The sequence below is a fragment of the Podarcis cretensis genome (genome assembly GCF_951804945.1).
Source record: "Podarcis cretensis genome assembly, chromosome: 2".
Classification (NCBI taxonomy): Eukaryota; Metazoa; Chordata; class Lepidosauria; order Squamata; family Lacertidae; genus Podarcis; species Podarcis cretensis.
The window spans coordinates 69,087,920-69,114,186 of NC_137171.1; the positions used below are offsets into that span (position 1 = coordinate 69,087,920).

General features: G+C 47.2%; 1 protein-coding gene across 1 annotated transcript; it reads right to left on the reverse strand.

Moving 5' to 3' along the window:
- On the reverse strand, window positions 1–26,267 carry GPRIN1 (G protein regulated inducer of neurite outgrowth 1; the record flags this gene model as incomplete). Its single annotated transcript, XM_079965171.1, has 3 exons — window positions 1–2,462; window positions 25,008–25,407; window positions 26,179–26,267. 3 exons carry the CDS (start codon window positions 26,265–26,267, stop codon window positions 648–650), a joined length of 2,304 nt encoding a protein of 767 aa, XP_079821297.1. The 3' UTR covers window positions 1–647.

Consider the following 26,267-nt stretch of genomic DNA (forward strand, 5'->3'; position numbering starts at 1 on the left):
AAAGTTGTTCAATTGGATGGTTTTCTCAAGACCTGACACATGATCATTCAGCCAAAATCACCTTCAGAATGCTCTACCATGCTGCTGCCCCTAAGTTAAAACATATACTGTACTTCTAGAAATAATTGTGAAGATTTCAGACTGTTTCTTAACCTATTGGCACTGGGAGGAGGGAATCCCAAACTATGCATATGTTCTCTAAAAGCTGTGATCTGGCAGCCCCTACTACTAATCCATTCTAGACCCAAGATAGGATACTGCTAGTACAGTGATCTCCACAAACACTACACCAGTCAGTGTACCAAACAGACAAGTTGCTGAGAGCCCTGCATATAATCATCTGAGCTTGGCATTGTGAAGACTACATGTCCCAGGTTGCAAAGCGGCACTGCCAAGCATGCATGGCAGTGTAAGCGCTGCTGGCTGAGACATGTCAAGTGCTTCAGAACTGGGCAAGGTGCTATTTGCTTGTAATATATAGGGCTTGGCCTGCATTTCCAGGAGACATCAGGGGTGTTGAGCGCCGTAACCCTGGGGACTCGAGAGATTCAAAAGGGACCGTCCCACACATTGCCTGAGAAACTACGTAACATTTGCACGTTCCAACTGCTATAAGAAAACCCTAGAGTTGGCTCGGCCCCCCCCCTTCACTCCACAGTGGGTCCTCCTCGGGAGCAGCAGCGGGGCCGCCGCACATTCTGCAGGAGTGCCCTGAAGACGCTGGGCTGCCTCTTGACCTCCCCCTTGGGGGGAGCCCCCTTGATGGAGCTGGCACGGGTGCTCTGCGGTGTCATCACCATTTGCCGGCCATGCTCTTCAATCTGCTTCTCCAGGTGCTTCTGGATGGCCATGCCCAGCACCTCCACCTCCATGGAGGCACCGTACACTTCCCATGTCATGCCCTTCTCGTCCCAGCTGACCTCCCGCACCGGCTCGGGCACCTCCTCCTGGGCCCCTTTCACGTGCACCTCAGGGTAGGACGCTTGGGGAGATTTGGTCACGGGAGTCATGGGCCCCGTGGCCACGGACCTGGTCTCCACCGGGATGGACACCTGCATCTCTGCATCTCTCTTGGCTGGCTTCTGCTCCGGGCCAGGGCTCTTCAGAGAGGAGGCCCCCAAGCCCCTTGTGTGGAAAGTGAAAGCTGAGGAGCCGTCGGGCGGGTTGATGGGGCTGACGGCCACCGACACCAAAGACACGCGATTGTCAACTTGAGTCCCAGCGTCGTGCTGGGGGGGAGTGACCTCAAGTGAGCAGGTTTGGGTGAGAAGTTCCACAGACCTCTTCTCGACGTCTGTTGTGCGCTCCTCACTCACAGCCACACTGGTCATTTCTGGTGTTTGTTGTTCCTGAGCTTGGTTTTGACCCTTGGACTCAGAGGGTGTCACTTCTCTGAGCCCTTCCGCCTCCTCGGTGGCTTCACCTGGGGTTGTTTGTGACTCACCTGATGTGCCCTTGGCTTCATGAGGAACGGCAGCCACAGGGTTTCCTGGCACTCTACTGGAGTTCCCAGCTGTGTTAGCCTCCGGAGCAGGGAACCTCACTTCCCTGCTATGGTTCCCCAACTGGTCTGTTTCTGTCACTGGTCTGCCTGACTTCCCTGATGTGGCTTCAGCTGCCAAGGGGTCTTGAGTAAACTCCTTGGGAGCTTCTGATGTGGGGGGACCTCTGTGTCCTTCACTCAAGTGGTCCGCTGCTTCACAGACATCACTGCTGAAGTGTGATATATCTCCCTTGGAGGCACCTGGATGTCCTTGGCTTGTGTTTTTCAGGCACGTGGGAAGTGCAGGACCCCCTTCGGAATGTGCTGCTCCTGCTTGGATGCTCTCAGCCTCAGCGGTTTTTTTGGTTGGTTCAATAAATGCCACATGTTTCAGGGAGGCTGGTGCACTGGAAGGGTCCTTGTTGGTTGCCTTTAGGCAGGGCTCTGCCGGGAGATGCGTACCGACATCTCCAGGAACAGCTTTACTTTCCAGAGGGTTGCAGGTATTGGATAAGCTACTGGGAAGATCCCTGCAGCTTGAGCCCTGCTTACTGTTGTGCCGCAAGTCATGATGGGCTGCTCGTTCCCCGTCCTCTTCCAAGGTGGTTCCTCCAGCCGTTGCATCTTTCAGAACCACGGTACCTGTGTCAGTGACTAGTTCCATGGAAGGCTTTGTGGCTACAGCTGGCGCCTTCTCCTTCTGGTCTGGGTTGTCCACCATGGTGTCTTCTTGGCTGCCGTCTTTGGTGCCAAGGTCATTCACACAGCAGTTCCTCATGGTGAGATCTCCTCCGTCACATCGGGTGTGTTGGAGACAGCTGTCTTTCTCCTGACTGCAAGGTAAGCTGCTGCTGGGCTGGGGAGCATCTTCTGGAACTGCATCTTGCTTCAGCAACTGCAACGCCTCTGGCTGCTTAGCACTGCCCATCTCGAGACGAAACTTCTGCCATGCTATTCCATGCACCTCTCTTGGAGGACTCTAAAAGGGGAGATAAAAAGGGATGGGGGGACACAGTAAAGTTATGCCTATGCTGGAAACTCACTCAAACACACCATCAACTCCAAGCTATTCATGTTTGGAGCCTTCTGTGTCTTAGGTGCCCTGGTATACTCTAGGTGTATCTGGCACATGTGCGGGCTTAAGACACAAGCACAGGATCTAGTAGCTGAAAAAGAATTTGGAATCCTGAAGATTCTCAGAAGGATGTTGGGGGTGTTTTTAAAAAGCAAGTTTCTAGTCTTCATATCTGCAGAGAAAGAGCTTGGAAAACAGGCAGGCATTTCCTTGGGAGGGTTTGGGAACCAGGAAGGTGGCTTTTTTTTCTCAGATTAGGATATGGAGCAACAGGGCACTTTCAGAAAACCCATTTATTGAGCGTCTATTCTGATTTGTTTGCAGGGAGGTGATATGCTATTTCAAGAGCATTCGCTCCATTTTTGGTGGGGATGTTACCAAGCACCATCCTACACATTCCAGTACATTCCCATCACCTTTCTTACTGCCAAAACTTTTGAGGGAAGCAAATTTGTTGTGCCAGACTTCCCAATCAACTGGAAATGGGCAACCTGACTTTTTTGGTGAGTGATTTAATCCCACCTGAGAGCACAATAGTCTTGGAAGCGCCCTTAGAATTGTGAATCTGGGCCCATCTCCCACGGCTACTGCTCCTTGTCCACAGACTTCCAATTCTCCACAACCTTTTACCCCTCTATCCCTTCTTATTTCTCTTCCTCCCTTCCATGCCACCTTTGTGCTAAATCCAGGTAGTGCACAGTTTACTTGGTCAATTCATTATATACTCCTTTGCATAATAGCTGAACTACTTCTACAACTTCTGAGATTTTTAGGGTGGAGGTGCATCAAATAACAAAGAGAAGGCTCATTTTTGCCCTGTGTTCTCTAATGTGTCGCCTCTTGAATGTAAGGCCTCATCAGCACTGAACGTTTAAAGCAGTGTCATTTCACCTTAAACAGTTGTGGCTTCCCCCAAAGAATCCTGGGAACTATAGTTTGTTAAGTATGGTGAGAGTTGTTAGAGGAGACTCCCATTCCCCGCACAAAACTACAGTTTTCAGAATGGTTTAACAATCAGTCCCTCTTCCTGGGTAACTCAGGGTTTTGTAGTCATGTTCATTTATTTCAATGAGTCTGCTCTGAGTAAAATGTAGTTCAATACCACCCTAAGAACTTCATAGTTGGAAGCCCCCGCCCCTCGATGGGTTATTTAGTCCAACCCCCTGCAATGCAGGAATATGCAGGTGACCCATATGGGGATCGAACCTGCGTCCTTGGTGTTATCAGCACCATGCCCTAACCAACTGAGCTAACATACACTATTTCATCCACTAAGGTAGATCAGCACTGTTATCCTCATTTTACAGGTCGGAAGCTGAAGCTAAGAGAACATTAGTTCCCCTAAGGTCATATACTAAATACATGGCAGAGGCAGGATTTTGACTAGTGGTTTCCTCATTCACAACTCAGCCTTGTAGCCACATTACAACATTAGTCCCTAGACTGTAGCCACCTTTGCCTGAATGGTACAGGAAGTATCCATCCCATATGGACAATCATATATTCAAAGGGTAGCAGCTGATTCATTCAGCTAATTGGGTGGGAGATTTGGTGGAGGAAGTTAAGAGATTTGAAAGCTGCTCAGCCGTGTCACAATTCAAGAAACTTGATTCCACATCCCTGCCAAAAAAATATCCTTATAAGTGAATGAACAAGATCAGGTCTATAGTCATTCCAGTGACACAAGCAAATTGCATGCCTCTAACTAAACTGCCAGCTGCTATGATAATCTCCTGCAACATTTGCACACACAGGCTGGCCACATGATTTGTGCGCATATATTCTGGCACCGAAGCCTGCAGAGATTCCATGGTGACAACGGAGAAGAGACATTTGGTTTGGAGGTGGTGTGTTAAAAGCAAGCAAATAGTAGAAATCCCATTGTAACCACATATAATCAACTGCCCATTAGAAGATGCTGCAAACTCTATGGGAATACTTTTGAGATTGCTTAGAGCCTTGGCCATGGCAACTGCAGGAGTAAAACAGCCTGAAAATATAATATAAACAAAGACATATTATAACTTCAATTCCACACCTCCCCAAAAAGAACGGAAAGGAAGAAAACAGAAATTATAAAAATTGTAGCAGAAGGTTCAACCTGCTCTTGCCACTTACCATCTGGCCTGGGGCGGGGCCTGAAGCCTCAGAAGGACTGCTCTGCTGCCCTGGAGTTCTCCCCTGTGTGAGTGTCTGAGGGCCCTGCTCTTGCCACTTACCAGGTTTGGGGAACCCTTGATCCTCCAGATGTTGCTGAGCTACAACTTCTAGCAGTCCCGGCAATCGTGGCCAATGGCCAAGGATGATGGGAGTTGTAGTTCAGCCACATCTGGAAGACCAAAGGTTCCCCAAACTTAATCTAAAACTTTTCCTGCTAGTGGACATGTTATGAACCCTCCCTTCATCTCTCTGTGCATTAGTTATTTCCCTTCCATCCACATTTATTATGGGCAAAGGATAGGACTGGCATGCACTCTGCAAAAAAATATTATTATTTGGTGCCACTTTCTAGAAATAAGCACTAAGCCTTTGGACATCTCCTTTTCTGGCAGACCTATCTTCTTGGCTCCAGTAGTCTCTCTAGAGTTGGATATAACCCAAATACATGCAAACACAACTCAAGTACATGCAATTGCAACCCAAGTGGACATCCTTGCCTAAGAAAAATAGAGGCAGAGGCTCCAGTCCATCTACAGAGACTGCCAGAGTAAGAGCAAAGGTCTGCCAATAAATGAAGCTCTCCAAAGGCATATTGCTACACTGGAACAGAATTACATTTTCAATTGCACTTAGAAAATACGGTTGGGAGGGGAGTTGCCAAAATATAAATGTGTGCTTCATCTGCATATTCATTTGCAAATTGTAGATGCTTGCATATATTTGCTTAGTCAAGTAATGTCTTCTGCTGATCATAAGGACAAGGAGCTATGTGGGATAATGAAAGCCCACTGGGAATACCAATGATCCGCTGGGAATACCCACTGCGAATACCAATGATCCACTTTCTGGCTTTTCCAATTTTACCAGGTGTTGCCCATGCACTTTCAAGTCTATCTTTGCAGCAGTGAGGACTATAAACTTACTTTAGGAAGGAAGAAAGGAAGATTGATTTTCAGGAATTTTGTAACCAGTACCATATTCCAATCACATGGAATAAGGTAAGGGTAAAGGTAAAGGAAAGGGACGCAGGTGGCAAAGGGACGCAGGTGGCGCTGTGGGTTAAAGCCTCAGCGCCTAGGGCTTGCCGATCGAAAGGTCGGCGGTTCGAATCCCTGCGGCGGGGTGCGCTCCCGCTGCTCGGTCCCAGCGCCTGCCAACCTAGCAGTTCGAAAGCACCTCCCGGTGCAAGTAGATAAATAGGGACCGCTTACCAGCGGGAAGGTAAACGGCGTTTCCGTGTGCGGCTCTGGCTCTGGCTCTGGCTCTGGCCAGAGCAGCGATGTCACGCTGGCCACGTGACCCGGAAGTGTCTCCGGACAGCGCTGGCCCCTGGCCTCTTAAGTGAGATGGGCGCACAACCCCAGAGTCTGTCAAGACTGGCCCGTACGGGCAGGGGTACCTTTACCTTTACCTTTAAAGGTAAAGGACCCCTGGATGGTTAAGTCCAGTCAAAGGTGACTATGGGGTTGCAGCGCTCATCTCGCTTTCAGACTGAGGGAGCCAGTGTTTGTCCACAGACAGCTTTCTGGGTCATGTGGCCAGCATGACTAAACCACTTCTGGTGCAACAGAACACCGTGACAGAAACCAGAGCCCACAGAAACACCTTTTACCTTCCTGCCACAGCAGTAACTATTTATCTACTTGCACTGGTATGTTTTCAAACTGCTAGGTTGGCAGAAGCTAGGATAGAACAATGAGAGATCACTCCATTGTGCAGATTCAAACCACCGACCTTCTGATCGGCAGCCCTGAATATAGTAGTACTGGAAGGGAAATTGTGAGACTGAGGCCACATTTCACCACACACTTAAAGCATTATGGTACACACACACACACAACCACGGTATATACATACATTTATTTGTGTGCTGCTTCTCCACAGATACCATTTGAAGCAGCCACGGCTCCCCTCTCAATAATTCTAGGAACTGTAGTTTTTTAAGGGTGCTGAGAGTTATTAGGAGACCCCTATTCTCCGCTGAGTAACAATTCTCAGAATGGTTTAATGGACAATCCCTCTTCACAGGGAACTCTGCGAACTGTAGCTCTGGGAGAGGAATAGGTAAAGGTAAAGGTAAAGGTACCCCTGCCCGTACGGGCCAGTCTTGACAGACTCTGGGGTTGTGCACCCATCTCACTTAAGAGGCCAGGGGCCAGCGCTGTCCGGAGACACTTCCGTGTCACGTGGCCAGCGTGACATCGCTGCTCTGGCGAGCCAGAGCCGCACACGGAAACGCCGTTTACCTTCCCGCTGGTAAGCGGTCCCTATTTATCTACTTGCACCGGGAGGTGCTTTCGAACTGCTAGGTTGGCAGGCGCTGGGACCGAGCAGCGGGAGCGCACCCCGCCGCAGGGATTCGAACCGCCGACCTTTTGATCGGCAAGCCCTAGGCGCTGAGGCTTTAACCCACAGCGCCACCTGCTGCTCAGCCCCTTTAACAAGCCACACTTCCCAAGATATTTTAGAGACAAGTGGGATCATAGTGTTTTAAATGTACTGTATGGTGTAAATGTGGCCTGAGTGAAAACATTCTAGCACACACTTAGATTTTCCTTCAGACATGGCAAGAGTGAGACACAGTAGTTTGGCTTCCCCTTGCAAAAAGGAGAACCTGCTTGTTACCTTCTGGTTGTCTTTTACTTTCTCTAACAGCACACCTCTCCACAAGCAGTGACGGCACAGGTATGTGCAGATGTGCTTAATTTGCATAAGTGGATTTCTCTGCCATGTAAACAAAGCAAAATGTAGGCACCAATCCTAGACTTGGAAACAAAGGCTGTGTACAAACATGCATAATTTGAGGTACAACCTTGCTGTGTTTTGTTTAATTAAACCATCCTCCCTGCTGAATTGAGCTCTGAGGAAAGAGGTTCCAGGAGTTTGCCGCAGGAGACAGCTGTGCAGAGGGCTAAAAGGCTGACACTTGTCACGGAACAAACCCAGCTCTTCTATCCCCTTCCTGGACTAGTTTTCCAGCTTTTTAATTAAAACGGATAACACCTTTAAAATTAATTAATTAATTAATAGGAAGAATTATGCCTTTTTAATTGAAGAAATGAATATTTTTTTTTGGGGGGGGGAGCTGGACTGCCACTCTGGAAGATGGGAAATGATAATAGATTCATAGAGTTGTAGAGTTGGAAGGAACCCTAAGGGCCATCTAGTCCAACCCCCTAAAATGCAGGAATCGCAAGATGACAACAAAAATAGCATTTGAACTGCTGTTACATTTACACTTTTCATTTATTAAATTTCTATACCGCCCTTCATCTGAGGATTCCAGGGCAGTTTACAATATAAAACCACAAACATAACATAGTAGCAAATAACACAATATTTACGAGGCTGTCCTAGAGATCCACCAGGAAAAAATAATTAAAACTTTGGATTTTACGCTGGCAGGGCTGTGAGGTACAAGGAATGAGGAACATACTAGCATATGTGGTGGGAAGTAATTATGTACACAAGTTCTGGAATCAGATTGTAATGGAGACTGGTATTATTATTATTATTATTATTATTATTATTATTATTATTAGCAAACAGGTCACCTTGGAGGCTAAACTACATCTCTTATTCAGTTTTGATGGTGCCAGTGCTCATCTTATTTCTCAGTAATTAATTCTATATCTGTTGGCTGCCGCTTGTCTCTCAAGTGTGGAAGGACACATCTTGTGATTTTATGGATTTGGATTTTGTGTGTCAGCAATCTGGAAGTCATTGACACGGCAGAGTGGGAAAAATCATTCCCTGTTAATAAGGAGATTCCCTATTGGCAATAAACCTTCAAAAATCTGGGGATATGGAGTTTCAAAGGACACTGGCACCATATAAGAGTGCTCCAGGAAGATTCCATACATGGTTTGCAAAGGCTCTCATAAAGATCATCTGCAGTGCCTCAGGCTTGATGTTTGGAAATAAGTCACTTTTGGAAAAGGTTTCAGCCTCACTTCCAGTTAGCAAGCCATAGTAGAAGTTTACAATGAAGTCATTCTCATTGGATCTTGGAAAGGTAGCTATCTATGTAAACTAGCCACTGTGGGATGGGTGTGTTTATTTGGGGGAGGGGGTTTGCCAGCTGCGCTTGCTGGCTGCCTCCACTCGACCAAAAGGGGCCTGTCATACAAAGAGAAGCCTCTTCTTCAGCAGTTGTCCTGCGTTGCAGGGGTTGGACTAAATCACCCTTGGGGTCCCTTCCAACTCTAAAAATCCACAGTTCTATGAATAATAACAACAAATCCTGTTTCTAAGCTACACCCAAACAGTTAAGTGGCTTCTCAAAAGAACAACTACTTCACTGTAATGTGATCTTCCATGCGCAGGGTGAGTAAGTGTGGGTCAACGGCTTTGCCTTCAGGGCTACAATCTGGGAGTCAGAACAGATAAGAGGCCTTCATGAAGGAGAGTAAAAAAGTTGGTGCCTATGTGTGTGTGCATGCGTGCGCGCACACACAAGTTTAACTACATTTGGGGGTGGGGAACAATTAATCAGTTAACTTAAAGATAGCAGAAATACACAGAAAACACCATGGCAGGTGGGGGTGAGGATGGGGAAAGCTGAAGATATTACACCCCACTCTCTTTTGGCCAATGGCTTTGTAGGAATGCTGTTCTCCAGTGGTACCACTAAGCAAGTAGGCTGCCCCAAAAAGCTGGGCTTGCCAATGGATTGTGGAGTAAAGAGAGTTCAGACAGTCCTGGATCTAAAAAAACAAAACCCAGTGCACGTAAACATTCAGCTTCTTAAAAGAACTATTTCCCCTCCTCCCTCTAGTCACATGGTAAGTGGAAGCTGAATCCATGCAGTGCGTATGCCTTCACCCTCGGGGGTTGTAGCTAAGGAACTCAGCTGGAGCTTTTCATCGCATTTCATTATATTTCCCAGGTCTGCAATCTTGCAGCAACTAGATGCTGCCACAAATCCCCCGTGAAGAGCCATCAGGCAATCTATGCTCAGGCAGGCGAGGGAGGGTCATTGGCTTTGCAAGCACCGCTTGGTAAGCCTTTGATTGGGGAGTCAGAATCTGGCCCACGGGTGCCCTTGCCTAAGACAATGTGGCTGTTTCTACAAAAGCAGGCCGAGGCTCCAACTCATCTGCAGCAGGGGTGGGCAGACTTCAGATTAGTTGGATCTACTAGAATCCCAAGATCTACCAACCAGAGCCAAAAGCACACAGATAAAATGAAAGAGCTGGATGCCTCTGAGCACATTCTGAGCATAGGAATTTGTTTTGAAAACCAGAACTGAACAGAACTCATAGTCAAAGAATCATAGAATTGGAAGGCACCCTGAGGATCACCGAACCCCCTGCAACGCAGGAATACGCAGCTGTCCCATACGGGGATCAAACCTGCAACCTTGGCACTATCAGCACTGTGCTCTAACCTACTGAGCTATCCAAGGCATTTTAGAATCATAGAATCATAGAGTTGGAAGAGACCACAAGGGCCATCGAGTCCAACCCCCTGCCAAGCAGGAAACACCATCAGAGCACTCCTGACATATGGTTGTCAAGCCTCTGCTTAAAGACCTCCAAAGAAGGAGACTCCACCACACTCCTTGGCAGCAAATTCCACTGTCGAACAGCTCTTACTGTCAGGAAGTTCTTCCTAATGTTTAGGTGGAATCTTCTTTCTTGTAGTTTGGATCCATTGCTCCGTGTCCACTTCTCTGGAGCAGCAGAAAACAACCTTTCTCCCTCCTCTATGTGACATCCTTTTATATATTTGAACATGGCTATCATATCACCCCTTAACCTCCTCTTCTCCAGGCTAAACATGCCCAGCTCCCTTAGCCGTTCCTCATAAGGCATCGTTTCCAGGCCTTTGACCATTTTGGTTGCCCTCCTCTGGACACGTTCCACTTTGTCAGTGTCCTTCTTGAACTGTGGTGCCCAGAACTGGACACAGTACTCCAGGTGAGGTCTGACCAGAGCAGAATACAGTGGCACTATTACTTCCCTTGATCTAGATGCTATACTCCTATTGATGCAGCCCAGAATTGCATTGGCTTTTTTAGCTACCGCGTCACACTGTTGGCTCATGTCAAGTTTGTGGTCAACCAAGACTCCTAGATCCTTTTCACATGTACTGCTCTCAAGCCAGGTGTCACCCATCTTGTATTTGTGCCTCTCATTTTTTTTTGCCCAAGTGCAATACTTTACATTTCTCCCTGTTAAAATTCATCTTGTTTGTTTTGGCCCAGTTCTCTAATCTGTCAAGGTCATTTTGAAGTGTGATCCTGTCCTCTGGGGTGTTAGCCACCCCTCCCAGTTTGGTGTCATCTGCAAATTTGATCAGGATGCCCTTGAGTCCATCATCCAAGTCGTTGATAAAGATGTTGAATAAGACCGGGCCCAAGACAGAACCCTGTGGCACCCCACTAGTCACTCTTCTCCAGGATGAAGAGGAACCATTGATGAGCACCCTTTGGGTTCGGTCAGTCAGCCAGTTACAAATCCACTGAGTGGTAGCATAGTCAAGACCGCATTTTACCAGCTTCTTTACAAGAATATCATGGGGCACCTTGTCAAATGCCTTGCTGAAATCAAGGTAGGCTACATCCACTGCATTCCCTTCATCTGCCAGGCTTGTAATTCTGTCAAAAAACGAGATCAGGTTAGTCTGACATGACTTATTTTTCAGAAATCCATGCTGACTATTGGTGATCACAGCATTCCTTTCTAGGTGCTCACAGACTGTTTGCTCAATGATCTGCTCCAGAATCTTCCCTGGTATTGATGTCAGACTGACTGGGCGGTAATTATTTGGGTCCTCTCTTTTCCCCTTTTTGAAAATAGGGACAACATTTGCCCTCCTCCAGTCTGCTGGGACTTCGCCTGTTCTCCAGGAATTCTCAAAGATGACTGCCAGTGGTTCTGAGATCACATCTGCCAGTTCTTTTGCTCTTGGATGCTCTGGATGCTCTTGGATGCAGTTCATCTGGCCCTGGAGACTTGAATACATCTAAACTAGCCAAGTATTCTTGTACTCTCTCCTTAGTTATTCTGGGCTGTGTTTCCTCTGCTGAATCATTTGCTCCAAATTCTTCAGGTCGGGCATTGTTTTCTTTATCGGAGAAGACTGAGGCAAAGAAGGCATTGAGGTTGTTCAGCCCTTTCTGTGTCCCCTGTTTGCATTTCACCATCTTCTCCTCTGAGTGACCCCACTGTTTCTTTGTTCTTCCTTTTGCTACGAACATACCCATAAAAGCCTTTTTTGTTGCTTTTAACCTCTCTAGCAAGCCAGAGTTCATTCTATGCTTTAGCTTTTCTGACTTTGTGTCTACACGTGCTGGCTATTTGTTTGAATTCCTCTTTAGTGGTTTCCCCCCCCCCTTTTTTTCATTTTTTGTACACATCCTTTTTTAATCTTAACTCAGTTAAAAGTTCTTTAGATAGCCACCCTGGCTTCTTTAGGCACCTTCTATGTTTCCGTTTCATTGGTATTGCCTGAAGTTGTGCTTTTACTATCTCCCTCTTAACAAACTCCCAGCCATCATGAACTCCCTTTCCTTTTAGTATTACTGTCCATGTGATCTCACCCAGCACTTCCCTAAGTTTTATGAAGTCGGCTTTCTTAAAGTCAAGAAATTGAGTCCTAGTATGCTTGGCTGCTCCTTTCCGCTGTATAGTAAACTTCAGAAGAGCATGATCACTCGCACCTAATGATCCTTCCACTTCTACCCCACTAACCAGATCATCAACATTGGTTAGGACCAGATCTAAAATGGCTGTTCCTCTTGTTGCTTCTCCCACTTTCTGGACAATGAAGTTGTCTGCAAGGCCAGTGAGGAATCTGTTTGACCTTATGCTCTTGGCTGAGTTTGACATCCAACAAATATCCGGGTAATTGAAGTCCCCCATTACTACTATCTCCCTTCCTTTTGCATGCTTGGCCATCTGTTCCAGGAAGGCATCATCTATGTCCTCCGTTTGGCTTGGGGATCTATAGTAAACTCCCACAATGAGGTCACTGTTATTCTTCTCTCCCTTAATTTTAACCCAAATGCTCTCACTTTGGCTTTGAGGTTCTAAATCTTGGATCTCTTCACAGGTATACACATCCCTGACATATAACGCCACTCCTCCTCCTTTCTTGTCTGGTCTGTTTCTCTGAAATAGATTGTATCCCTCCATTATTACATTCCAATCGTGGGACTTATCCCACCAGGTTTCAGTGATGCCTATTATGTCATATTTAGTTTGCTGTACCAAGAGCTCAAGCTCAGCTTGTTTATTTCCCATGCTTTGTGCATTAGTGTACAGACATTGAAGTCCATTAATCATTCCCCCGTGTCTCTTATTTAAGGATTTTTTCCTCCCACCACTAGGTCTGCGTGCTGTTTGCTCCATTTGGTCTATGACATTTGGATGATCATCTTCATCAACTGATAGACTCCTACCTTCAGGAGCACTGACTCCCTCCCCCACATTATACAGTTTAAAGCCCTCCTGATGAGGTTTCTGAGATTTTTGGCAAAAACATTCCTCCCAACCGTTGTGAGGTGCAGCCCATCGCTTGCCAGAAGTCCATCTTCAAGAAACTGCAGTCCGTAATCTAAGAATCCAAACCGTTCCTGTTTACACCATTTGCGAAGCCAGCTGTTCACTTCCACTATTTTTCCCTCTCTCCCTGGGCCACGTCGTTCAACTGGGAGGACAGATGAGATGACAATTTGTGCATTTAATTGCTTCAATTTCCTGCCCAGAGCCTCGTAGTCTCATTTGATCTTCTGAAGGCTATTGCTTGCAGTGTCATTGGTTCCCACATGAACCAAGAGGAAGGGGTATTTGTCAGTGGGTTTTATGATTCCTTGCAGACATTCAGTTACATCTTGGATCTTAGCCCCGGGGAGACAGCACACTTCCCGAGACATCTTGTCAGGCCCACAGATCACTGCTTCTGTTCCCCTCAGTAGGGAATCCCCTATCACCACTACATGCCTCCTCTTAGGTGTGGTTGGGGTTCTTCCGTGAGCTGTCCGTTCCAAGGTCGCCTGCACATTCCCTGAGGACTGACTTTGCTGCTCGTCTTCATATATCTGATCGGGGAGAGGACCTCAAAGCGATTGTGTATTTCTAAACAATCAGAGCGAACCCTGGGCCTCCTACTTCTTTGAGCCACGTTTCTCCATATATCTGGCTCTTGTGTTGGTGAACTAGCCTCCTTCTCAGGGGAGTCCCGTCTCCTCCTTGGTGGAGACGGTGTGCTCTGTTGCTTCCAAGAAGAGCTCCAGCTCTCTAATTCTTTGGAGCGTAGCTACACGTTCCTCCAGTTGCTGGACTTTGTCTTCTAAGAGGGCAATCAACATGCATTTGCTGCAGGTAAAGCTGCATGCAACCTTTGGCAAGATGGCAAACATTGCGCAGGAAAGGCAGGCGACTGCAGCTGTTCCCTCACCCTCCATCTTGAGAACGTGTCGTTGGGGGTGGCTACAGCGGTCCTCCATCATAAAAAGCGTGAAGACAGGACAAATAACTCCCCCCCCAAAAAAACCTAGGTCTCCCCCAACAAATGTTTGAGACTAGCTCCCCTAAATCTAAAAGATGGATCAAACTGCGCACGCTGCTAGGCGCGCTCTGCTGCCCTGCAAGCTCTGATAAGCTCCTCCCACAGCTAATCACCTGCCTCAACAGAAACCCTGCCCCCTCTGACCTTTGCACAGGGAGAGCAGCTAATCAGCCACAAAGAAACACACACACAAGAAAACCCTTTTTGCTCCTTCTTCAGCTGCTGCCCTGAAGCTCATCAAAGTCCTGGACTTTGAAGAAGCACAAACTCAGGGCGAAAAGGAGAAACGGGCTATGGGGAAGGCACATTTGGCAAACCCTCACCATGATCAGCTTCCACCCTGATCAGCCTGGGGAGGCCCAGCCAGATGGGCGGGGTATAAATAATAAATTATTATTATCATAAATTATATCCACCCGGAAACATACGTCCCCATTGTTGAAGGACGTGTGGATCCAGAACTGGCCTCCACAGTCACTTACAGACTCACTGTTAAGACTGTGGTCATGGAAGACAATCTTACTCGGCTACGAGTGATAGCCGAAGAAGACATCAAAGTCCACTCCTAATTAGCTTTCTTCACTTCAGCAGCCTAATTTAGGCTTTTAATTGATAAACAAATGAGAGTCACAAATCCTTGGTTCTACTGAAAATCACCCAGTAAATCCCAATCTGCCTTCTGCCCACCTCAGATCTAGAGAGATCGCTAGGGCAAAGACACAGATGACAGCAAGGGAGCTGTCCAAAGGAATAGTGCTGATTGCTAGACCAAAAAAAGATTTGCTGTTAGATGAGAAAGATGCTGTAGCTCAGGAAGGCGTACAAGAGGATGGGAAAATCAGCAGCAGTGCCACAGTCATCGTGGCAATGCATTCTGGGACCACCTTGGAATAAAAGTAAAGTCCATTCTGTGGGCTTTTCTTGGCAGTGGTTGTGGCTGAGAAAGATCAGTGCATTTAGGCAACAGCGTCAACAAATGTAACAAAATACACTGGAACTGAAATTCATGAATGTAAATTAATATAGTACATAAAAAGAGGTGGAGGGAAATCACAGGTGGTGTGCTTTCAGTTTTTCTGAAGTACTAATAACCCTTTCCTCTATTAATTTAGATGTTTGGATTGGGTGGCAAAGGGGTGAGTGAGGAATGGGAATTAGGATTTGTAGGCACCTATTGCAAGCTATCTGGTTTGCAAAACAAGCTTAGTTCCAAGTATACATATATAAAATGCCAGGTGTGTGCAGAATGTTCCTAGTTTGCATTATATAGTCAGATGGCAGAATCTATTTTGGGAGGGGGGAGGGGAAGATCTTCAACCTTTTCAGACCCAGGATCTGCTTTTAACGCAAACATGCATTTGAGGACCCATATCTTAATCTTTTACCAAATATTTGCATGGTGGTAGTGCTTCTGTTGCCACTCACACTGGATCAGGTCACAACCCTCTAGTGGGTCTCACCCTACCAGTTGAAAACTAGTGCAGTATGGGATTCTTAGTGCAGAATTGCAGAAGCTCTAACATCTCTCACACAAATGAGTGCAACTCATTGTGGCAGGGCAGGATCTCCCATCAAATCAGGCCAGCTTCTATTACATCTGAGCAGTGACATGCTCTGCCATGTGTTCCCCCTCAGTGTCCATCCATGTTTGAATAATCTGTCTCTTCCAAGAACCAGGCAGCTGCCTGTCCATCTCAATCACCTTCTCTCATTCCACACAATGGCACCAAATTCTGCTTGAACTTCTGCATTGTTTTGGCTCCAACACCACAGGGGTTACAGGTTTCCCAGTGTCAATGAAATTCAAATCCTACCACTGCTAAGCACTAAAGAGAACTGCAATAGGGCAGCCTTGTAAGTAAGCCCACAAAAGTTGCTAGCCTGTGGGGTTGGGGTTGTTCCCTACTAGTATGGAAATGCAGTGTACTGGCCTCTTAGTAAGCTGGTAAAAGTTTGTCTTCCACCAAGTAGAATGGAAGAGAAAGGATGGACCTGAGAGACTGCATGGAAACCAAGTAGATTGGCAAAGAGAAGGCAGAGAGATCCATTCATGCTAGACCAGCCTGTTTACTCTCCTGCATGGATTTCCTTGTTGCTTAGGGCAGGGGGTTGGAATAGATGACCCACAGGATCCCTTCCAATCCTACAATTCTATGCTTCTATTATTACTACTTTATTATTATTTATTCAACTTATCAGTCGCTTGCCACATAAGGAATCTCCAAGCAATTTACAAAATTTTAAAAGCATAAATGTTGATGGTGGTGCCAGGCAGACCTAACTGGAGAGAGCATGAGTGTGGAGCCACCACTGAAAAGTCCCTCTCCCTTGTTGCTCCTTTGGCTACCAGGCAAGTAGTTGAATGCAAAGCTGGAATAGGCAGCTGTGAAAACTTCATATCATGGTCAGATAGCAATATAGGCAAGTGGGCAATAAACTGGAGTCCAGAATAATTATACCACTTTTCAATTATTTTTAATTATGCCTCCCTCAGCTACATAAGTTATGTATCAACGGCTGGCACCTTAGCAGTCATAACTCTGCCTTGATCTTAGAAGCCAGCTTTCAGTTGAATAGTAATAAGCTGGCATCTTCAAGGAGCCTGCAATTCTGTCCTCAAAACACCCCCAGCAACAAATCTCCCAATTCTGGGATAGGAATAAAGCATGCCTCATGAGCACTTGCTCACAAAGCTGCTTAATTTGATGCAAAATTTGATGGGAAGGTTTTTGTGTGCATGCCCTGAGGAATTGTGTGAATGCTGAGCTTTATAGAAGTGGGGTGGGGTGGCTGAAACTCATTGGTGCTCATAAGCAAATGTGGTTGATGGGAAGGAAACCTGTCTCAAAAAATAGACATGAAGAAAGAGGGAAGAAAACTTGCTAAGTCAAGCAGAGGGGCGGAAGTAGAATCCCACATGCCAGGGCTGGCCCTATCATTAGCCAGAAGAAGACAGTTGCTTCAGGCAGCAGATTCTGGGGAGCAGCGTTCCCCACCCACCCCTTCCGAGCCCACCAATACCCCTCTGTTGGGAGGACAGGGCTATGTGTGCCCCACAGCCTGTCTCGCTTCCCTCTAAACTAGTCTATTTCCCTTTGCTGTGGTTGGGCTTGCTATCCCCTTGCCAGTGTTGGCTTCTGCATATGGAATCAGTGGGCACTGTTTTCTCCTTTGCCTCAAGCAGCTAAATGTTTTGAGCTGGCCCTGCCAAAGGCTCACTGAAAGTGTTATCCAAGCCCTTTTGTTTTGGCCTCTCAGCCTTTAACATAGCCTTGTAAATTAGCCTATAAAGGACACTTGATCACAGATTTTTTTCTACCAGCCCCCAAAGAGAATTCCTGGTGACCTATGTCTACCAGACAACTTGTTAAATGTGTTGCTCTTCTAACTCTAGCTGCCAATCATTCCATCAAAATTCTACTAGCACTTCTTGGCAAGACACAGGTACATTCCCTTAGAGTGGGATGGTAAAGCTGTGCCACCGCTGGATGTTGCTGGACTCCAACTCCCATCAGCCCCAGCCAACAGGGCCAATTATCAAGGATGATGGGATTTGTAGTCCAACAAAATCTCCGAATAGCCATGGATTTCCCACCCCTGCTTTAGAGCCAAACAAAATGTGCAAGCAATCACATATGTATTTTAAGTAAACAGCAAGTGCAGCAGTGTTTATCTGGATCAAGATGTCATCAGGCAAAGCATTAAAACATTTAACACATCTCCACACACCTGAGTCCTAATATTTGTATTTTTATGTTGTGAACCACTCAGTGATCTTTGGATGAAGGGCAGGAAAATAAAATAAAATAAAATAAAATAAAATAAAATAAAATAAAATAAAATAAAATAAAATAAAATAAAATAAAATAAAATAAAATAAAATAAAATAAAATAAGGATTGCCCTCAACCTTCTACTTACTTTAAAACAGCAGCAACAGCCAAAACCATTAACACCCTTTGTGCCCAGTTTTGGGTATAGTCCTTTTCTCCTACTGTCTCTGGGCACTTTATACACTATTCCAATGTAGCCAAAATGTGATTCAAAGATATTTACTTGAGGAATCCATGGAAATGCCATTGGAAGACTTCAGATCATACGGTGTGTGTGAATGTGTGAGGGGGAGGTCTTCAGGCATATCCATTATCTCTAAAATGCTATCTTCCAGGGTCTAGATCCATGAGCTATGCCAACCAGGTGGTGATGGAGAAAAATGTTTGATGCCCATATAGGTGAAAATAACAGCCATGGTTATTTTCTTTAAAAAGACTGTGTATAAATGTCAAAAAGGATAAGCAATTGTGCATGTTGTACATTATTTTTGCACACCTGGATGTATGTGTGTCTTTGGGTATAACACATTAATCACTTGGCAGTGTTTACAAAACAATGACAAAGATCCCTCAGCTCTTCCAGAATGCCTAATCAGTGATTCTCAGCCTTTACTGCAAGAGAGGCTGATGACTGTAGATTATGGGGTGTTAGAGGAGGGGTAGCATCTCTGGTAGGGGATAAGTGGTGCTCCTTCTGGGGTAGTTTGTCCACCTTTGGTCCCTACCCTGCACTCAGCTCTCACCTGTGGCTCCTAGAAGCTGTCAGAATGTGACAGCGGCCACACCCTGGGAATGGCTTTGACTGGCTGGCTAAACCAGGTGAGGGTAGTTGATGGGTCTCAATCTCCCAGTTTGGTTAGAGACTTCCCCTGCCTGCAAAGACAGGCTCTGGCAGATTGTGCAGAAGAGACCAATAGTGGGTTCAATGGTCAAGAAGGTAGTTCTGCATGGGCTGTAAAGGGAAGTGAGGGGTAGATGGGGCTCATCGATCTAGGAGAAGGAAAACTCTGACACTAAACCTCCATTGCCTTGAGGGATATCTTTGGGAGAAGAAAAGGCTAAGGAGGAAACCCTACACAAATGCGGAGTGGAGTCCCTAAGATGGTTGGATGGTGCCTTGTACATCTCCTTCTGGCAACTCCTGCAGCCAAGCTGGAGCCAAACGTATTGCTCTGCTTTCCTGTGGACCACATCAGCGAGGCCAAGAAGGGGGTCTTGTCATCTGGGCAGCCCAGGCCCTCCATACACACTGACCAGGCTTGTACCCTGGAGAGGTTGCCCTGGTACTGTTAATGAAGTGCACTCCATTATCTCTTGAGACAGATAGATGCCAACAACAACAACTTATACATCCCAGAGACCAAACAGCATTAGAAGGCCAGGGTACCACGTAGGAGTTTCTTAAGGTTTCTCTGCCTGTGCTGACGAAAGACAAAAGTGAGGAGGCACACTGCTATCTCTGAACAGAAGGGATCAGCAGTGCTTCTAAATGTGGCCCACGCTTTCACGGTGTGAAAGACACACACACACACCACTTTGCATAATCTCACTGTAACACATCAACCTGGCTTCTGACAGTGCTGCACAGTTGCTGGCTCCCCTTTGCTTTGAACATGAATTCAACTACCTAAAAGCACCCTTCTTTTCCATGCCCCAGACCTCTAGTTCTCAACCACGTTTCCCTGTTCCTTATATCATAAGCATTTCTAGGATGCGGGCTGGAAATGAATTATTATTATTATTATTATTATTATTATTATTATTATTATTATCATCATTGCTAGTGACCTGTTAACCAAAGGTCTCCAAGCAACTTACACATTAAAAACATAATACTATATAAACAGAATGAACAACCCCCATAATAGCTACAAGAAACTTGGCAGTACACTAGTAACAAAACAAGATCATCTCGGTCTACCAAATGCCTGGGGGGTGGGAAATGTAAGTCTTTACCTGGTGCTGGAAAGATGTCAATGAAGGTGCAAGGTGAACCTCACTAGGAAGTGATGGGGAGCCACAACAGAAAAGGCCCTCTCCTTTGTCACCAGCCTCCAAGCTTGAAGAAAGGCCTCAGAAGAAGAGGATTTGTGTAGGTTCATATCAGGAGAGGTAGTCCAGAAGATTCTCCCCTTTCTAGAACTATGGTATAATTAAGTGCATCATGGTGGGGAGAAAGGTTTTGCTCCTGCCCTATCCTCTAGGACTTATACCTACACCATATCTGCCTGCTGCCTCTCCCAGATAGGAGAGTGTGTGGAGAGAGACAGTTATTGTTGTAACTGTGTAGGGTTTTCAAGTGTGTTGCTGATGGAGGGGGATGCAAGGAAAGGCCATACCAAATAGGAGACAAGATGTACCTGCTTTGCCTGCTTAACTTGGCATGTTTGCTACACATACACATTTCATGCAATTGCCACATCAGGAATGGGGAACCTACAGTCCTCCAGTTGTTGCTGAACGACAACATCCATCATCCCTGATCATAGGCCATGCTGGCTGGGCCAGATGGGATTTGGAGTCCCACATAATCTGGAGAGCTACAGGACTGCCTGGGTCTCAATCAATATTTATTCTAGTTAATCTCTGGAGCCAAAGAATCATCATTTGCCCAGAGTTCCACTGCCAGGTTTCTACTGATGTATTTGGGCAAAAACAAGTTGCTCACATTCATGTTCAGACAAACCTGTGAGCAAGAGAACCATTTCACACTCGAAGAGTGTTGGGCAAGCTAAGCTACAACTGGGCAAGCAAAGCTACTGCTTGCATTTTAGCACAAACAGAAAAGCATTCAATGCAGCATTTACAAGGAAGCTGCATTTTTAATAGGCCCTAAATGCTACCCAGCTGTGTGCCAGTACTTATTTTTACTCTGTGCATCCCTGAGCTGCAATTGTGGTCTCTGCTTCCTTAAGCAGAATGCCATTCTGGTCGGGTCCTGTGGAAAGCAATTGCCGAAGCCTCACAATGTCTTTGTATAGTTGGCTTTGTCAGGATAAAATGTCTGAGGCAGCTTGCAGAGAAAAGGCTTTGATATGGTTGGCTGAAAATTAGTTTCTTCCATCTTGCAAAACATTTGAGCAATGATATCAGTGGTAAAAGTCTTTCGCTTAACAATGGAGACAAGGGAATCATCACATGGCTTCCAGAAAGTATAGTAAAAAATGTCACTTTTAAAAACCTTCAAGAAAATTCACAAACATGCTCAAAAATGCCTTCTAGGCCCCATAACCTTTTAGATACAGTACTTAAGTTTTGAACATGTCTTTCTTCTTTCAGAGATGCAATGTACAGTAGTGATCTACAGCAGGCTTGTGGACAACTTGGTCACCTATGATGAATGCAGAATTGCTCCCAGATGACCAGAAAGTTTTACAAAAGTGATTTCTGTTTCTCTTTCCTTTTAGGTGGCAACTACCTAGCCCGGCTATGCATGGGCAAGTGAGTTTTTAGCTATTGTGAATTTGTTTGGAAAGCTGAACTACAATTAAATTGCTCATGGAGTACTATAACTCAGTCCAATAAATAAAAATAATAAGCCAATCCAAAGAGTTTGCAGCATTTCCCCATCCTCAGATATATTCACCCACTATTCTCAGCATCAGTCAAACAGAAAGATGCAAAGAATTCCCATTCAGAGGTATGCAAGAGGAAGCAGTAACATTCCTGTCATTTAACCAATGCACAAGGTAAATACACACTTCCTGCACAAAACCTGCGTGAGCAGATATCATCCACCCAGGTAAAAGTTTCAATAAGGAAAATGTGTTATCTATGAACACAGAAGCTACGTGCAGGGCTTAGATCCTGTAACCTGATTACACTGAACAGGCATAGTCCATGCTGAAACCTTTTGTTGCAAATCCTGCTTGTGTAAATAAATAATAAAAAAGTAAGGGTCTCTGAGCACATGCACATTTTCCTTACATACATGTGAGTAGCTAGAACCAACACATATGGACTCCTAGTATAAGATCTGGCATTATGGCTGGTTTGAGCTGCACCGTCTCTTATATGAGAAATCAAGCACTGCTATGGCTGAGTTCCCCTCTAAACAGATGCTGCTTTTGAATGTACAAAAGTTAGCAAGGCAGCTCAGCTTACCTGCCTAAGCACCTATTTAGTTCCAGAGTTCAGAGTCTGTAAAACTGTTTCCAGGCATTAGCTGCAGTCACTCCCCAATCCATATCCCAGCTGTTAAATGGCACATCTGCAATATCTTCCCTACAGCGATCTGAGCTGCATAGCATCACCATGGTAAGGCTGGGATCGCACCAGGAACAGAAGTGAATTCAAAAACTCATTTTTAACTAGCTCTTTTTGTCTGCCTTGGCTTTATTTCCTATGATTAAGGCTCATTTCATTTCTTTCTCCACCAAGCTAGAGGCAGCAATGCAAGGACTCGACAAAATCTCCAGGTTAGTTCCCTCTCGCCTGTGGGTAGGAAAAAGCAGCTCATTCAACAGGGCTGGCAGAAAGGCCTTTCTTACTGCACTAAGCTGGGCAGTGCAAGGGCAACCTGAAAGCTGGCCCCGGAAATCCGTGGCATGTCAACGTGCCTGAGGACCCAGGCCAGGACTGACATCAGCAGCAGAACTTGAATGCTGCTTCGAAAGTACTGCTGCCCCTGGGAGCAGCCTGTACTGTGGTCAAGCCAGCAATCTTTATGATAGGTGTGGGGAACCGTTGGCCTTCAGACGTTGCAGCATATGAAGGGGCCAAAGTTTCTTCACACCTCTGTTATGGAGCAGCATCTGTCTGAGGAAAATCACATCAGCCAGAAGCAGGGACATTTAAGTGGTAAGCTCTAGAAGCCCCTGGTTCAAATCTTTTTCCTTCCATGAACTTACTAGGCAGTCTTTGGCAAGCCATGAAGAAACCATCCTATACTTTGTTGCCCATTTGGTCCACTTAGCTCAATATTGCCTATACTAGGGTGGGGACCCTTTTAGACCCTGAGGAGCACACTTCCTTGGGGCCAACAATCTGAGGGTCACATGCCAGTGGTGGGCGGGACCACAGGCAAAAGTGAGCAGGTCTATGGATGCGACACTTAATTTTGTATAAAAGGCTATACAGTGGTACCTCGGGTTACATATGCTTCAGGTTACAGACTCCGCTAACCCAGAAATATTACCTCGGGTTAAGAACTTTGCTTCAGGATGAGAACAGAAATTGTGCTCCGGTGGCACAGCGGCAGCAGCAGGAAGCCCCATTAGCTAAAGTGGTCTTCAGGTTAAGAATGGACCTCCAGAACGAATTAAGTACTTAACCCGAGGTACCACTGTATTCCAATCACACAAAAGTAAGATGTTACTACACACACACACACGCACACATATGTCCATCCAGGCAAGGAAGAGGTATTTTCACAGTTCAAAGACACATTCCAGTCAGCCAAGAGCACTCAAGGAGGGCATGGAACAGGGCCAATGAAGGATGATCTAATGAGAGTCTCGAGGGCCAGAGAAAGGCCTAGAGGGTCACATTCAGACCCAGGGATTGCAATTCCCCATGCCTGGTCTACATACTTACTGGCAGCAGCACTCTGGAGTTTCAGAAAGGAGTTCTCTAGCCATACCTAGAGATTGTGGGATTGAACGTGGGACCCTTTGCAGACAAAACATGTGCTCTGCCAGTGAGCTATGGCCCATTCTTACCCTCACCTCAACCTCTATGAAGGGAAACACAATGTGATGTAGTGGTTAGTGTGTAGGACTAGAACCTGGGATATCAGGGTTCAAATCCCCACTCTGCCATGAAGCTCACTTGGGCCAGTAACTGCCTCTCAGCCTAACCTACCTCACAGGGTTGTTGTGGGGGTTAAATGAGGAGGGGTGAACCATGTGTGCTGCTTTAAAATGTGAAGGGTTTGCTGTGAAGGATTTACTATGAGCCTGGGAGTGGGAGTGGATTCCTTGCATCCACATTTAATATGCAACGCAACTCATCCCTCCCACTACAAACCCAAAGGTCTGTGGCCTCCAACTTAAATGCACAGCCAGTAAAAGCAAAGTCAGGCAAACGGAAGGAAGAGTTCAGTGAAGCGAAAGAGCTGAGAGTCAACGAAATCCCTGCCTAGAGAATGCTGGATTCAGAGTTGAGAAGCGAGAGAATCCCTAATAATCGCAGTCCCAGGAGGGCAGACAGGGACTTTCTAGCTGGCTGGAGAGAGCGGATCTTGCCATAATGGCTTGTGTGCGGTAGGAAAGCAACCATGATTCACTGGGGAAGGGGAAGGCTAGCGGGCGGGGGGTGGGAGGCGGTTGTCAGCGGAGACCAGTCGCCTCGGAAACCGAACTGGCGCTGTGGCTGCAAACTGATGAATGGATCCCGCGCCATGGAGGTGGGCAAAACTACGCTGGCCCTGATCGCACGGGAAAATGCACAGCTTCACAACCCACCAGCAGGGGGCGGGCACGGGCACACGCTCCATCCGCGCGCACATATACAAGCACACACATAAACAGAGCGAGCGCATGCATGAACACAAACAGGCAAAGAACACTAACGCGGCTCCCTGCCCACACGCCTGCTTAACCGCGGCGGCGTGCGCGGAAAACACACACACACCCCATGGCCAAATGCGCGCGCACCCACCCGAGACAACAACACGCTTTACCCAGTACGCGTGGTCGCACACAATGAGGAGAGCGAGGTGGGGGGGGGGGGAGAAAGACCCGCAAAACACTGGGGTCAAATTTCATCTTTCATAACGGCAGACACATGGAGAAGGCAGGCTGCTCGGAGGATGCCTTCGAGCAGCTTTCCCGGGGACGGCGAGCGCATTCGCACGAGCGCGCAGGGCACCTCCTCCTCTCCCGCTTGCAGCGCACGAGGGGACCCAGCGCGCACGACTCCCGCGCCGCGCGCAAATGCAAGGCGACTTCACCCGGGATCTCCACCCCATGATCAGTAGGCGATGCCCACCCTCTGATCACCTGTAGGAGTGAGCGGATGGAGCGGCGACTCACGTCTGCCCGCCGCCCCCTGCCCCCGGTTAGGCTGAGGTGGCGCCGGAGCAACCTCCGAACAAAGCCAGCTCCGGCTCGCCAGGGCACGTGCTCCGCCAGACGCTCCCGAGGGTGAAAGGCGCCCCCATCTGGGACCCTAGCGGAGGGGATCTCCCCCTCCTCCTGGAGTCTGGCTCGGGCCCGGGCTCCGGCCTCGCGCTCCAGAGACTCCCCAAGCCGCGAGGGGTGCGTGCAGTTACCTGCTGGAGTCATGCGCTGCCCCGGGGTGCGGGAAAGGCGCCGCGGCTCGCCCTGCGCGGCTGCTCCGGGCGCTGCTGGCGACGAGAAAGTGCCGCTCGGAGCATGCGTGTGGGAGCCAGCCAGGCATCTGATGTCGGGGAGGGAGGGAGCGGGAGGAAGGCTGCCTGCCTGCCTGCTCAGGCACTTGGAGATGGAGAGAGCGAGCGAGCGAGAGAGAGAGCGAGAGAGAGAGAGAGGCAGCGCTCCCAGCAACGGGGGAGGAGAGTCTGGGCTCTGTCAGGGATGCAGCTCTTCAGGAACCTGCACAGGAGCGGGGGGTGGGAGAGAGTGGATCTCTTGCCAGAGCTGCGATTCTCGTGGAGGGCGGGTAGACTGGCCACAGATTGCCCTTGCTCTTGGTCCCGCCGCGAAAATACACAAAATGACTCTTCTTCTACACAGAGAGGGGCAGTCTCGTTAGTTTGTTGCAATAACAAGGGTCTACTAGCCGGGCACCTTCGAGAACGCTACGGCTGAGCTCCGATACACGTCCACCCGAAAATGTTCCAGTTTCCAGTGAAGCTTGCTCCCCAGGAAAGCGTTTCTAGCAGAGATTGGGTCCTTGTGGCCCTCCAGATACTGTGGGACCCCAACTCTTGTCGCCCTTAATCACTGGCCATGGGTGGGGCTGATGGCAGTTGGAGTTCAACTACATCTGGAGAGCAACAGGTTCCTCGTCCCTGCTTTGCAACACAGTAGATGGTGCAAGTGGCAGGGCGCAGTAGCACTTACTTCCAAGTAGATGTGCACAGGATTGCCAAAAACGTGGCTGCCAACATCAAGACAGCGTTTTCTCTTCTCTACTCTCTATTTTGCTTACCATCCAGTCTGATGTTCCTTGAGCTCAAGGCTTGCTCACTGTTCTGCTTTTAATACCAACACGGTTTCTTTCGGGGGTTTTCTGTAAATCGGTTCGTATTTGGCAATTCCCCCATTCTTCTGTTCCAT